General features: G+C 51.8%; 1 protein-coding gene across 1 annotated transcript in view; it reads right to left on the reverse strand.

Moving 5' to 3' along the window:
- Positions 1–15,356, reverse strand: part of SLCO2A1 (solute carrier organic anion transporter family, member 2A1) — a 78,220-nt gene that overhangs the window by 13,572 nt on the left and 49,292 nt on the right. The window contains exons 4-6 of the mRNA XM_012663715.1: positions 4,620–4,847; positions 3,729–3,827; positions 1,338–1,474 (exon numbers count right to left, since the gene is read on the reverse strand). Of these exons, the coding sequence (XP_012519169.1) occupies positions 1,338–1,474; positions 3,729–3,827; positions 4,620–4,847 (464 nt within the window). The remainder of the gene's footprint in view (positions 1–1,337; positions 1,475–3,728; positions 3,828–4,619; positions 4,848–15,356) is intronic.

A 15,356-nucleotide genomic window follows, 5' to 3' on the forward strand; every position in this document is an offset into this window, starting at 1 on the left:
ATTCCAGGGCCACTGGCTGCTGGGACATGCTACCTCAGTGAGCTTGCCTACGTCTTACGACCTCGCCAGCTGCAGCCGGAGGCCCCCATCTGAACTACTCCCAGAGGCAAGGCCCCTGAGCTCTGACACCGTTAGCTGCTCCAGGAACTCATGGCCAGGAACAGACGCTCGCATTCATTGAGCGCTGACTCCATGCTGGGCACCGTGCCCGGTGTTCCACATGCGTTGTCTCATTCCTCACAACTTCCTTCCCCCTTCCTTCCTTCTCTAATTATCTAGAGTATTTTAAAGAAGAGGAAGCTTAGGAACAAAGAAACTTGACTAAGATCACTGAGCTGGTTTATAAGTAGCAGAGCTGCATTCAAACCCAGGTCTGCTGACCCCAAACCCCCACAATGTGCTGCCAGCCTCTGAAATTCTCCCCCAAGACAAGCCGAGGTCCTCCTGCCCCTGCCCCTCTTCCCGTAGCTGGGCCTAGATTTCATACACCTCATTGCCAAACATCAAGCTCTATTTCTCGCTCAAAACCTAGGCACAAACTTTATCTTTTTCTCCTCCTCTGATCCAGCTCCCTGCAAAGTCGTCCAGGAGTCTTCTCCAGGAATGGCCATCCTTGTCCTTGTCCCAGCCTCTCGCTCAGGCCTCTGCACTGGCCTCTTTGGATCTCCAGCCTTCATTCCTTCCAGACCCCTCAATCCCATCCACTGCCATGTTGCCACCCACATAGCCCCCCTAGTCACTGCAGTGCCCCAGAACTTCATGGGATCAGAACAGGCTTTAGGCCCTCAGCCTACCGTCAAGGCCCCCCTCCCAGGCTTCTCTTCCTTGTTTTCCGTTCTCACCCTTCCTTGATTCCTTTCCCCAGCAGATCTTACTGGAAGATGCTTGGAAGGTCACCCTGCTCAAGATACGCTCCAATCTCAGCCACCCTCACACTCTCCAGTGCTGAGAATCCCCTCCCTACTCAGTCTTTCAGGTTCAGACATGATGGGCCTATTAAATGCAAAACTCAAGTGCACCTGGTCACACACGCGACTTTTATTGGCTCTTAACTCTTCATCCCAATTTAGATGAACTCAGTGTTTCCCAAACTGTGCTTCCTGGCGCCCTCCTGATGCTTGAGATGCCAACATGGCAAGGGGACACAAGGATACACTGCCTTTTGGACATTCATGAACACCTCACCTCTCAACGCCTCTGAGAAGTCCTGCATCCTGAAACTTGCTTTGATTTCACCCAGAATTTGCATGACCTGCTATACCATCTCAGCTCTGCTTATTTTCTACCTCCTTTTCTTAAACTCATATAAGTAGGGTCTTGGGCTCTCAGAACCTTACCTCCACTCCTCTGGGCATTGTCCGAGGAAAGAAAAAAAAGGGGAAAGAGGTGAGAACCAAGAGGCCTGAAGAAACAAGCAGGCCTAGCCACCAGGCTCCAATCCAGCGGGGGTCTCCCGGGTTCAGGTTAACTGCAGCTGAAAAGAAGCCAAAAGATGCAGGGGTTTGTTAAATGAATGCATGATCTCACCTGACTGGAAAGAGACTCTCTGATCAGAGGGAGTTTTATTGACTTTCTTCCCACAATGGAGAAGAAATAAGCTATGAGCTAGAACGTTGGTGGAGACAACATTTCCTCTCCAGGCCATTGTGGCCTTCCCAGAGCACTGAGGCCACTGAGCAGGAAGCAGAGCATCAGGACGTCCCCTGCTGAAGGGAGCCTGACCTTTGCCTCACCTTATTAATTGCCAGCCCTTGGCAGGAATGATGGTGAAGGGCGCTGACTCTCCTGAGGCCTTCCGTGGGACAGACCCTAGGCCACGTGCTCAGCATCTGTTATCCCACTGGGCTGTCCCGGCAAGTCTATGGGGTAGGAATTACCTCTGTCCACCTCTAACCAATCAGGAAACTCAGGATCTGAGAGGTGAAGTCCCTTGTCCCAGGTTAAGGCTAGTAAGTGCCATTTCATTGGTTAGTTTCAAGTCTTCGTCTTCCTGGTACCCAAACCTGCACCCTTAGCTATTGAATTCTACCACCTCCCCACTTTATTGGTCCCTAAAAGGAGGCCCCATGGTCCTTGGAAGCCTGAAGAACCAACAGTATGGCTGCCTGGCCTCCAAGGAGAAGCTTTCCCCTGGCAACTCTCCTGCAACTCTCCTGTCAGATCTGACAGTCTGCCACTGCCTTTCTCTGTGTAAAGAAACCACCCGGCACAGAGGGAGGGAGAAGGTGGCAGAATGGTTCAGGCAAACAATGACAGGCATCCCTGGGCACTATCTGGGTGGACTGGGGGCTCAGTTGCTGGTCTCTTTGGGCAACCAAAAGCCAGGGGCCAACTCAGGAAGTGCCAGCACAAGAGCAAAGATGGCTTGATCTTGAGGCAGATTATTCCCCCTGGCTTTCCAACTCTCATTTGAAATACGGGCAGATGACACCACACAGATGACATAGCAGTCTGACAGCCCTGGGGACGGGAGTCTGGGCTCTGGCAGCATGGTCAGATTTCATGCTTGCCAATTCTTTGTGAGATGGGCAGGCCGACCTGTGCACTGGGCACTGGTGGGTATGTTCTTCCCAAGGGCCTGGCTCAGTCCTGCCTTCCAGCCACAACTTCAGTGGAGCGGGAACGTCACATACCACCCCCACTCTCCCCATACTCCCCACCCTCTCACCCTTTTGGTTGTGTTTAGCTGGTTTCCTCCAGCTGGGAAGGCCTTCCCTCCTGTCACTACCTGTGGAAATCCCACCCATCTGGCCTGGCTCTAAGCAGGTGTCACCTCTCTAGGAAGCCCTCTCAGATTGCCTCATGCAGGAGAACTCTCTTTTGCCTTTGAACTTCCAAAACACTTTGCCTGTCTCTCTGATACAGGGCTGACCTTCCCTGTCCTGGGGGAGGCTGGGTGGTGCGGGACATGCTCACAAAGGCAATAGCCCTGGCGTGGGTCTGGCTCCCGCCTGAGTGGTTAAGCCAGCACTTTCACCTATGTTTGTGTCTTCCCATTCTCAGCCACACGGTAACTTAGTCCATCCAGTTTTGAAAGATTACAAGCTCACACCTGTTAACCTCTTAATATATATTGGGCTTATTCTAATCTGTACAACAACTTTATTTTACTCCCATTGGCCCCATTTTACAGATGAAGAAACTGAGACACAGAAAGACCAAGTTACTTGCCTAAGATCACTCAGCTAGTACGAAGTGGGACCGGCGTGAGACACAGGCAGTCCCATACAAGTGCCCACACAGTTAAACACGACCTTAAGCCCTTCTGGATGTGAGTCACAATCCACGCGTATATTTTTTCCGAGTGTTTCTTTTTTTCTTCAAACAGCTCTTATTAAATCTTTTTAAAACAACTAGCAACATCTTAGATTCAAAGAACCATACAAATATTTTTAATGCCACCACCAAGATGGGCAGGTGTGTGGTGACATTAGAGTCCCTGCCCTAGGTCTCAAGGCTTCCTCCTGCAAATTTCTTGAGGGCAGAAAGTGTGTTGGCTACAGCGGCTCCTTCCCACAGCGGCCAGAGCGGCCGGGCGAGAGGAGGCACGTTGTCTGCTCCCTGCGGTCTGCGGGATGATGCAGTGCGGGATGCCGGATGAGCGAGTGCCTGAGGAGGTGGTGGTGGGCACGCGGAGCTGACGCTCCATTCTCTGCCCTGATTGGATGGGGCGGGGGACTGCTTGGAGGAACTGGGGATGGGGATGTGTGTCTCCGGCACACACTCACCTGTGTTCACCCTGCCGTAGTCCACAAAGATCTGCAGCATGACAGAGCCCAGCAGGTACCCGAAAGCCGGTCCAAATACCGAGATGGCAAATAAGATGGCTGGGAATGGAAATGAGGGAAAGGAGGCTGAGAGAAGTTGAGAGGGGTTGGCAGCCCCAGGCTCGCAAGCTGAGGGGGATTCCTGAGGTGTCACCCTATCTGTCCCCTGGCCTTGATGAGCCCATACCTATGGCATCTCCCACAAACAAAGCCAGAACCACTCAAGATCCCAAGGCATGCAATGCCAGCCTGGGGGTGTGCTGATGGGTGAAGCTCCCTGTGGATACGATGCTGGTGGCCCCGGCAGGAGCTTGTGGTGCCACAGAGCCTGTCGGTGTGGCCTGTCTGGTCTGAGGTATAGGCCCTGAGGATGCTCAGTGTGGTTTGTTCTAAGAGAAGGACTCGGGCACTCAGAGGGTCATCTGCTATCTGGTTTCCGTGGGCTTCTTTGAGGCCACACTGCCCTGAAGTGGGTGGCTCAGAGAAGACATGTATCCCAGCCTGTGCCTGCAGGACTGGACAGCAGCAGTAGCTGCTTCGGTTTAGGATCTACGCAGTGACTGACTCACATCATCTCATCATCTCTCAGCCACCCGGTGCTAGATGATGTTAGCTCCATTCTGCAGGTGAGGACCCTGGGGCTCTGGGGTTCAGCCATCTGCCCGGGATCTCGCAGCTGGGGGGTAACAGAGCTGGCATTCAACGAGGGTCTGTCTGACCCCATACCTCTGTGCTCACTTGCTGGGGTGTGGGCAAAGACCGTCAGACCTCAGTTCAACCCCCCAGGGCCTCAGCAAGTGCCACATCAGGACCTGACCCCTCCCCATAGCCCTCTTCAAGCCTGGGACTCACAGATGTACAGGGGTGAGTTGTTGGGCTCTGAGAAGTCGTCCACGTAGGAGATCCCAAATGGCTGAATGGGCACCGTCCCGATGCCAGCCAGCAGCTGGGCGACCACCATCAGGCCCCACATGCTGCTGGTCTCCTTCCGTGGGTTCTGGGTGGTGCTATGGCACTTACTGTGGGGCAGGTCCCGCCCATGCTTCTGACAGAGTTCAGTCTGCAAGAGGCTGCTGTTCCCTGCAATGAGAGCGCACGCTGACCTCCACCACCCTGGCCTCCTGGTTCCAAACCGGCCTCCAAACCTGGCCTTTCTCCCAGGCCCCTTACGGGAGGGCCAAGCCGGGTCAAGGCTGTGCTGGCAGACAGGGCTCGGTTCCTAAGGACCACCTCTCTCTGTTTGGCTAGCAGGAGAGACTCTCGAAACAAAGGTGGAGTGTGGGCTCCAGAACAGGTCTTCTTGGGTGGGAGAGGAAGCTTCCTCTTACGGGTGTCCGTCTTTCTCCTCTGTGGGCCCCAGTAGATGGAGAGCTGGGCATGGAAGGAACAGTACCTTCATCTCTGGAGGCCACCCAGCCGGAAAAGCGGGATCCAGGATCAAAATCCAGGCTTGTCAGCCTCGGCAGCCCTGGGTTCAGCCCCAGGGCTCTGGGCCCAGCCCCAGGGCTCTGGGCCCCCAGGTTCTTTTTTTTTTTTTTTTGAGACGGAGTCTCACTCTGTTGCCCGGGCTAGAGTGCTGCAGTATCAGCCTAGCTCACAGCAACCTCAAACTCCTGGGCTCAAGCGATCCTCCTGCCTCAGCCTCCCGAGTAGCTGGGACCACAGGCACGTGCCACCATGCCCAGCTAATTTTTTCTATATATATTTTTAGTTGTCCATATAATTTCTTTCTATTTTTAGTAGAGACAGGGTCTCACTCTTGTTCAGGCTGGTCTCGAACTCCTGAGCTCAAATGATCCACCTGCCCCGGCCTCCCAGAGTGCTAGGATTACAGGCGTGAGCCACTGTGCCCGGCCCGCCCCAGGTTCTTTTCAGCAGGACAGAGATCACCCTATCCCACAGGGCAGGGGGCCCTTCCAGCCTGGGTTGCATCTCTCCTGGGTTGTGACTCTCAGAGCCTTCACTCCTTAATGAGCACAGTGCCAAGTCACACTGGAGGACCTACTGCCAATGACATTTCATGGCCTTACCATACCTGGGCAGCTGCCAATAATCATGGAACTTCTGAAGCTAAAGGGACTTTGAGACCCTCTAGTTCAACCTCTCCTATGACAGACTGGGGGGCTGAGGCTGCACCCAAAGTAGCCAGGCTGCACCTTGAGGGCCTTCTGAGAGAGTCCCAGACATCCCCAATGTGGCCTGTGAGCACTGTGGCTCCCGTGGCCGTGGAGCTCGCCAGGCTGGGCTGCTGCTTCCATGCCTCTGTTTTTAATTTGGCTCACATTGGACAACCAGCACTGTTAGTCCTCCAAGGCCTTGGAGGTTCTCAAGGGCTCCTTTCCATGAGATCCTTTTTTTTTCTGCCTTATTCAGGTCAGTGGAAACCATAGATATCACCAATCTCACTCCGTGGGGTTATTCACTTAACACTAATGGGATTCAGTTTAATTTGCATTTGTGGTGCTCTCAGAGAGGGTATGGCCCTGAGCTAGGTGGGCCTAAGTCTCACGGAGAAGAAAACTGAGCACCATAGACTAGATCTGTTCCTCACACTTGATGCTGCCCAGTGCTGTTGGGCTCAGAGCTACCCTGGATGGTGGGGCTTGCGTGGGTCGGGGTCTGTCCTCCTCACTGTCCTTTCTCCTCTCCCCAGACACATGCCTCGTCCAGTCTTGCCCCACTATTGTCTGCGTGCTACACTGGTGTCTGTGCAAGACACATTTGACAACTGCTGCATAGCAGGCTCCCCCATCAGTCAGGGAGGCCTGTCCCAGGAAAAGCAAAGGGAGCCAAGGCATCTCTCTGGGTCCAGGTCATCCAGATCTGGCCCTGGCTGTGTGCAGGGAATGGAGCACCCAGGCAAGCAGCCAGGGACTTTGGTCAGTGTCCCTTTGGACCTTCCTCCTCCCATTCCATGCTCATCATTCTGTTTTTCAATGCACAATTCAAATGAATTGGCCCAAACACATAGTACAATAATAAGCAGTTTCTTAGAATTAGGGTGAGAATATAGCCTTATTTACATGGAAAGACAGCTGTAACATCTTGTGAGGTTCAAAAAATAACTAGTAGCTTGGACAAGAATATGATCCCTAATTTATAAAACTTATGTGGACCAACTGAACGTGCAGAGGAAACTTCTGGGAGACGGCAGCTCTCTCAGGGACTGATGGGATCATGCCAATCTTTTTTTGTTTGCCTCATTGTATTTTCTAATTTTTCTATTATATTATGAACACAGGACACTTTTGAAATGGAGCAACAAAGTTTTTAAATTGAAAAAGTTTTCATAAATAAATATATCCAAATTTAACAACGTCTCTCCCATTTCATGTTTCTCCATCCCACCCCCATTGCCCTTCTTTCTGGTCCAGCCTCCAGGCCTGCAAGGCGTGGGCTGCGTTCTTCTGCCCACCCTGCCCACCTACCACCCCCTTACCGCTGCACAACAGTAGCCTTCTAAGATTTACAGCTCCCATGTAGGGACCCAAGTTCCAACACCAGAATTTTTAAACTTCCATTTACTGACGGGGCCAGGCCCTGTGCCAGGCTGTGATGTATGTCGACTCCTGCTCACAGAGGGTACTAGCCTTCCTAAGCGGCTGGTTAGGGGCAGGGCTGGAATTCAAATCTGCATGTGTCTGACTCAAAGTCCAAACTGAAGTCCAGTCTGATGGCAACTTTCAAAAGGCCGCATACACATTTTGCAGGGATGGAGGAGCAAGGCTTGGGGGGAATTCCTCCACACCTAGCCACATTCGAACGTACAAACTCTCTGACCCCTGGAGGTGGCTGGGACCTACATCTACTTCCTCCCAGGTGGAGGTGTCCTGGAAAGGGACTGGTTGCCTGGAGTTTTGCTAAAATCTGGGATAATACGATGAAATAAACACAGTATAGGAAGTCAAGAAATTGGTTTTATCCCTAGGTAGCTGTGTGATCTTAAGCAAGTTTCTAAACTTCTCTGAGCTTCAGTTTCCCTTGGAGCAGAGACCATAAGTTGGCTAGATAGGCAGATCCCCTATGGGTCATTAATAAGCTAGAAGGCATAGTTCCAAAAAGAGGCCCAGGCATGAGAAGTTGGACCCTGCCAGGCTGCCAGTAGGCTGGTGGCTGTGCATGTCCTCTTGAAGGAAGTTGGTGTGGCTCAGTAATGTTGCCTGGGTCCCATTCTCAGGATAGTCACTTTAGTCTAGAAGCACAGAACGGTGAAATGTTCCTGCTGAGAGAGAGACCACAGGGACTGTCTGGCCCTCCCACCACCCCACTCAGGAATCCTTATATCAGCCCATGTTCATCACCCAGAAATGGGTGTGGTGCTGGCAGACTCATGTGGATCCCTGGGGGAGGTCTGGGTGGCCGTGAGCAGGCAAGGCCAACAGATGTTGGAAGGGCTGGGACCGATTCTAGTCCTGAATCCGTGGCTCCCTGTGTTGGTAACCTTGACTTTGAAAGATTTCAGAAGATTCTAGGGAAGGGCCAAGCACAGCAGCAGGTGAGAGGCTGCAGTTGGGCCAGGCAGGCAGAGTGTTGGGCTCACTAATCACTGGCTGCCCTCAGTACCTGCTGCCCCAGGTGGATGAGTGTTTCCACAGCACAGGCCACGCTGGTCTTTGCAATGAGTGATCGGCAGGTCCCATGGCCTTGTTCTCTTCTCAAGACCAAATGGGCATATTCAGGAATGAGGGCTGAGCTGGCTGCCTGGCCCGGGAAGTGTGCAGGCACTTAAACTAACCCACCTGACCCAGCGTGGTCAACTGACCGGACGTAGCTGTGCAGTCCCTTGAACAAATCTGCACGTGTGTTTCTCCAACAGCTTCCCTGCGCCAACTTTGACCAAATGGATGCGTTTCTAAAGGGCCAGCATATACTTTGAGTCCATAAATTCAAGGTCTGCTGCTAAGTTTTCAAATGAGTATTTCTTTCCAAACATTCAAATAAATTTCAGGTACATTTTGTACAAAGAAATGAAGCACAAATGAAGTCTGAGCTCCCTAAGACTGTGGGTGTAGTCACTGGCAAGTGTGTGTGGCTGAGCCATGCCTCTCGCTGGGACAGTGGCTCTCTGTGGTGTGCCGTCTCGCAGGCCATGGGGTGGGAGGGCCAGGAGACAGTTATATGCAAGCATGGCTGAAAGCGAATGGCAATACTAGGAAAGAGGTGAAAAAAATCGGCCTCTGGGCAGCCACTGAAGGACCATGCCCAGGACCGAGTGGCTGTCCATTCACAGATCACTGAAAAAGCAACAATATTGCTCACTCAAATCAAAACCACAAGGAGATACCACTTCATATCCATCAAAATGGCTACTGTCAAAAAAACGGAAAACAACAGCGTTGGCAAGGGTGTGGATAAACTGGGACCCCTATGCACTGCTGGTGGGAAAGTTAAATAGATCGGCCACTGTGGAAACAGAATGGTGGTTCCTCAAACAATTAAAAATAGAATTGACATATGATCCAGTAATTCACTTCTGGATATTTACCCAAAATAACTGAAAACAAAGACTTGAACAGATATTTGTACTCTCATATTCACAGCACGATTATTCATGATAGTCAAAAGGTTGAAACAAACCAAATATCCATCAACAGACGAGCAGATAAACAAAATGTGGCATATACAATGGAATATTATTCAGCCTTAAAAAGGAAGAGAATTCTGATGCATGCTACAACATGGATGAGCTTTGAGGACATTGGGCTGGTGGAATGAGCCAGACACAAAAAGACAAACAGTGCATGATTTCATTGACACGAGTTATCTACAGTAGTCAAATTCACAGAAACAAAAAGTAGCATGGTGGTTGCCAGGGGCTGGGGGGGAAGGGAATGAGGTCAGTGTTTAATGGGTGCGGACTTTCGGCTTGGGAAGATGAAAATGTTCTGGAGACGGATGACGGTGACGGTTGCACAAGGTGTGGACGTGCTTAATGCCACTGATCTATGCACTTAAAAATGGTTAAATAGTAAATTTTATGTCATATATGTTTTACAATTTAGAAAACTATTGCCTGGTACATGCTAAGCTAGGACAGGGTGCCAGGGAGCACGAGAGAGGCACCAAATCCAGCGTTGTGGGGAGAGGGTTCTGGAAACGCTTTCTGGAGAAAGTGGCCTGAACTGAGAAGAACCGACAGGCGGAGACAGAAGATGAGGGTGGGGAGGGGGCAGCCGAGGAAGACAGACACAGCAGGTGGAGGGGCTCGGAGGTGGGGGCGGCACACTCCACAGCGCGAGATGGAGTTCAGTGTGCGCACAAATACAGCCAGGGTGAGGACTGGCTGTTCCTGCCGGGCTTGCGTGTCCTGGGAAGGGACCTGGAGTGTATCCTAAAGAAACCCCAGAAGGAGGAACCTCCTGAGGGGCCGTGCAGTAACACATTGGAGAGGTTAAGAGCAGTTTTCAAGGCCCACGGGCCAGGCGGGGAGCTGAGCCCGTCTGAGCTGCTGAGGTGGTGGAACAGAAGAGGCTGCTGGAGAGAGGCTGGAGCGGCAGGGAGTGCTGGCCGCTCGGCGCTGGCCTGGCCGGCGAACGCACAGCCAGGGGGTACGCGTGCAAGTCGCACAGGCCAGGCTGCTGGAGGAGAGCAGAGGCACGAGAAACACCCCTGGGGAAACAAGGGCCAGAGAATATGTGTTTCTTTTACAAGTGCTAGTTCCTGATTTTGCTGATTCTCATTCTACTAAATTCACATTTATTAGAATGCCGATGCTGACTTGGCTGGCAAAATCCTTTCTCATGGGACATTTAATGGTCATCAAAGACTGCAAAACTGTTGACTGGCTTGCTAAGTGTTCAAGCTCTAACACGTGTAAAAAGGGAAGAGCAGTTAAAGGCAATCCCAGAGGGCACTGCCCTCAGAGAAGCTCCTGAAGACAGCCAGGAAGCGCAGGGCAAGGCGGAGGGTAGGGAGGTGAACAGGACCCGCCACTCCCTGGCCTTGCGTGGGGACAGGTGTTTATGTCAGAGTCAGACGTGGGGCAGACTTCCGCAAAACTCAAGCCTGGGACCCCCTGGCAGTAGGTGGCCCTAGCCAGCTCACTCTGGTGAGCATAGAGTCTTCTAGAATTTAGAATATCAGGCTCTTTTCTTGACATTAAGAGCACAGGCATAGGTGAATCCAAGGGGCAGGAGGAATGGTAAGAAAAGACCTTGCATCCGGCCCATCCCATGGGCAGCCTGCGATCTAGGGACATTGACATTAGACAGCCCCGGCAGACAGAACTGGGGGCTTGGCTTTCTTTGCTCCCCTCCTTGGAGCAGGGACCCCAATTTTGTCAGGCACTGGGGTCCATGTGATGGAAGAAGCAGCAACTTCTCACCATTTCTCGGGCATTCTAGCCAAGGCCCCAGACCTGGCTACTCTCGCTTTAACTTATGGAAGTTCACCCCCTTCCTCCTCAGAGCCTGCTGGCTCCGGCCTTCCCACCGTGTCAAATCCTGTGGTAAGGTCAGAGAAACGCCTGCCTTTGCTCACCACAGCCTCTGGAGGCCGCCTGCCCACCCGCAGCCGCCGGCCTCCATCTTGAGGGGTCTGGGGAAGGAGGGGCGCCTATGTGTTAGCCGGATGTCAGTCTGTTTCTCATCTTCCCCGAGGCAGACTTCTGGAAGGCTCAAGTTCATCAGAGTACATTCTTTTTCCCACAGGACACCAGAGGCCTGGCTTTGCCAGTTTTCACAGGGCTGTGAAATGCTAACTAGAAACAGGCCGGGACCTCTCCCCTCCTTCAGCTCCCCCAGCCCCACCCCACTGGCACGTGAGTCAACCCTCTGACTCATCCCACAATTTAAATACGCAGAATTTCATTTCTGATTTCTGGGCCCCTCGGCTGGTTTGGAAATGTAAGCTACTCCGTCAGGAAGGTCTACCTCCCTAGAGTGGCACACACAGAGGTGGCGCAGACCTGGGGCAGACCAAGGTCTGGCCATTCGGTTGCTCAAGGCCACACATTCCAGGGCTCCTTCCCACCCCTCAGGGTGGCCAGGCTGAGGCCGGCTGGAAGGCTGTTGAGAGTGTAATAAGAGGTCTCTGCACAAAGGTCTGGAGCTGTGGCAGAAAGAGGATCCTAGAAGGATCGAGCAACATGAGAAGGCCATGGCAAGTGGGACTTTCCTTTGGCTGATCATTCCGTAGAGCAAAGAGAAGAGAATTCTGCCAGGAAAGAGGATGGCAGTGAGTTCTCTCTCCTTCAAGTCATGACTCTTGAGAGCCACCCACTCCTTCCCTGCTCAGAAGAGGACAGGGCTGTCATCCGGGAGCTTGTGGGTGAGTAGGGTCCAAAGGGGAAGAGGTTAGCAAGCCTCAAACCTCAGAAGCAATCCATAAGAGAACAACAGGGAAAGGCAGGGGTGCTTCCAGAGAACTTTCTGGAACATCCAAGGTGCCAAGCCCTTGAGCTATCAGCACAAGTCCTGGAACCTCATTCAGAATGTTCCACTCTGAAGGACTTATTTCTTCATCCTCCTAAATTCGGCTACACCCACTGGCAGGCCTGGAACAGGCTGTCCCAAATTCACTTGTGACTTGAGATCTCAAAGTCATTTGTAAATTGAGTTGTTTGCAAATCAGAAATGATTGGGTTCTCAGTGGAATCCACAAAGCCTGGTTAATCCATAATGCTCCTATAATAATATGTGCTCTATTCCAACTAAACTAAGCCTCCATTTATAAAATGATTTCTGTGGGAAAACGCATTCTGAGTTTCATCTTGGGAAACAGGAAAACATAACCTTTTGCTCCAGCAGAAAGAAAGAGAGTCAGGGCTGATGGTCTGGGGTACATCATGGGGCAATGGAAGAAATTCACACCTTGAAGCCAGACAGGTTCATGGCTCTGCTCACTAGTCAGGGGCCTCTCTGAACCTCAGTGGCCTCATCTCCAAAATAGATGTAATAATACCTACCTTGCAATATTCTTAGGAAAATTAAAAATAATGAGGATATTGTAACCTGGGACGTAGCGACCATACAATAAGATCAATGTTCCTCCAAAGAGATGAATAACTGTGAGAAACTCACATGGATAAGGGAAATGGCAGAAGCTTGGAGATAGACAATGTTGCCCAGGCTTTTAAGAACTTGGGGACTTGGTCCAGAAACTAGAGACCGGTGAGATCATTGCTGATCACCAGCAACGGATGGATTATGATAGAGTAGTCGAGGGGCAAGTGGGTGTGCTCCAACAGGTTTATATCCGTGCAGGGGCAGAATGAGCTCCAAGGAGAGGAAGGAAGGAATAATTCCTCTTCCCTGTGCTCAAGACTGGGTTTCCAAGACTGGTTCTGAGGCTGAGGCTTGACATCCCTTCCCACACTGCCACCCTGGCACTAGAAGGGTCCTGGGGCAAATGCCTACCTGTATGGAGGAAGCTGAGCTGTGAGTGTGTGGGGCATGAGAGGGCAAGCTCACCAAGTGTGCCCAGCAAGGCTGGGTGTAACACTGCTGGCCAGGGGCTTTCTCCCGTACTGGCCACGCCCCCCCTCGCCCTTCACATGCCCCAGCACTCCGAGCAGCACCTGGCTTGGCTCATCATCAAAGCTGGTTCTTCAGTGGACGAAAGGAAGGAAGACATACCTGAGGGAGCAAGATGCAGCTCAGAGCCATTTAATTTTAATATTCGAAGATTCGTGAGCTTAATTAGCACACCCCCATTGGATATGAGGCAGAATGTGTTGTCCATAGACTTACTCAGTAGGCTGATGAGGAGCTCTTTGAAGACAAAAAAAGCTGTTAGCTGAGCCAACATGAGTTCATCAGAAACCAGTCATGCCAAACCAACCTCATTGTTAATGGGGCTCCTAAACCAGCGGGAAGCCGGAACACGATGTTAATTGGTTGGAAGAGGCCTTTTGACAAAGCCTGCCACTGATACCCTGCTGCACAAGATGGGGACACGTGGCTGGAGAGTTCTCAAGGGGAGAACTGGCTCAAAGCATGTCCCACTCGAGTGCTGATGGGCCAGCGTCACCCGGAAAGAAGGCTGCTCTAAGTGCACCACTCGATACTGTTGTCATGGGGGTGAAAGCAGGGAAACTGCTTACGAATTTGTGAATGACATGAATGACACGAAGCTGGGAGGAATGGCTGATTAGACAGTCCGAAGGCTGAAAATTCAAAATCAGACCCAAAGTTATAAGGAGAGGCTCCAACCAACGAGAATGAGTCCTATGGGGATAAAACATGAAGCTCTACTATAATTTCAAAGAATTCAGCTAGTCGGCAGTTGGAAGGATGAGACCTGGCTTTAAAAAATTTTTGAGGACAAATCTCTGGTGTTTTGACCACAAATTCACAATTCAGCCTGCATTGACGAGGACCCTCAGATCCAGAGAGGAGCCTCCCTCCGTCTTCTTCCCAGGGAGACCGCCCTGAGGGCACCACGCTCTGCCAGGCAGCTGGGGCCCCCAAAGGGCCTGAAGCCTCATTTCAGGAAGGAGGCAGAGTAAGTACAGGAAGTGAAGTGAAGACTCTGGGGTCCTGTGACGGCGTTTCTGCAGCCATGGCCTGACAGGCTGGTTCTGGGTGGTTCTAGGAGGCAGACCTGGGACCCACAGAGTAGAGTATAGGAAGGCAGAATTCAGGGAAATCTAAGAAAAGGGAGAGAAGACTGGGAGAAAAGGAGGGGCCCGTGGGCCCAGCAGAAGTCATGAGCACTGTCTAGTCCAGGGGTTGGCAAACCACAGTCTGTGGGCTAAATTCAGCTCCCAGCCTGTTGCTGTCAATAAATTTTATGGGAGCACAGCCACACTCACTTGCTTATCTATTGATAATGGAACTTTTGTGCTACTACAGCAGAGTTGAATAGTTTCCACAGAGACCTTATGGTCTGAAAGCCAGAAATATTTACTACCTAGCCCTTTACGTAAAATGTTTGTTGACCCCTAGTCTGGTCCCATGGTTTTCAAACACTTCAGCCATCAAATCTTTCTGCAACCAATGGTTCTGGAAAAGCACAAGGTATGAAACAGACAAACGCAGAGCTTTGCCATCAGGTGGGGGCCGGGGTGGGGGGGTGCAGAGCTGTGCTACTTTGACCTCTCCTCACTCCAGCCCTGGGCCAGAAAGGGGCCAGGAAGGGGCTCTCCAGAACATTCTAGAGCACCAGCCAGCACCCTTAGGTGACCACTGAGGTCCCGGTTTATGGGTTAGTCCTCTGTTGAGCTGACTTTTCTCTGCTCTTTCCTCCCTTTAGATTTCTGAGCCTCACATCCTCTCTGACTACAGCCAATCCAAGCTCTGAATTCTGAAAAGTCCTTTTGTTCCTGAGACAAAGAAGCTGCCCCGTCAGTCTCCCACCTCCTGGTGGGAGCACACTGCCCAAATGTGCCAGTGGTTACCCTTTCAAGCCTTAGAGCCACAAGAGGTATCTGGGCACACAACCAGCAGCCTCGGGGAGCCCAAGGCCTCTCTTGCAGGGAAGATCAGTGGTTTCTTCAAACCACATCCTCAGAGGGACAGGGGCTGGCACCCTGATTCTGTGGGGCTATCCCTCACTCCTCAACAGTGTTTCCAGGGTGACCAAAGCCACTGGAATACTGACCAGCCTTCCTTTCCTCCTCGAATGCACACTCCCAGGGAGACCGCCCCT

Source organism: Propithecus coquereli, unplaced genomic scaffold (assembly GCF_000956105.1).
Source record: "Propithecus coquereli isolate 6110/MARCELLA unplaced genomic scaffold, Pcoq_1.0 Scaffold12, whole genome shotgun sequence".
NCBI lineage: Eukaryota > Metazoa > Chordata > Mammalia > Primates > Indriidae > Propithecus > Propithecus coquereli.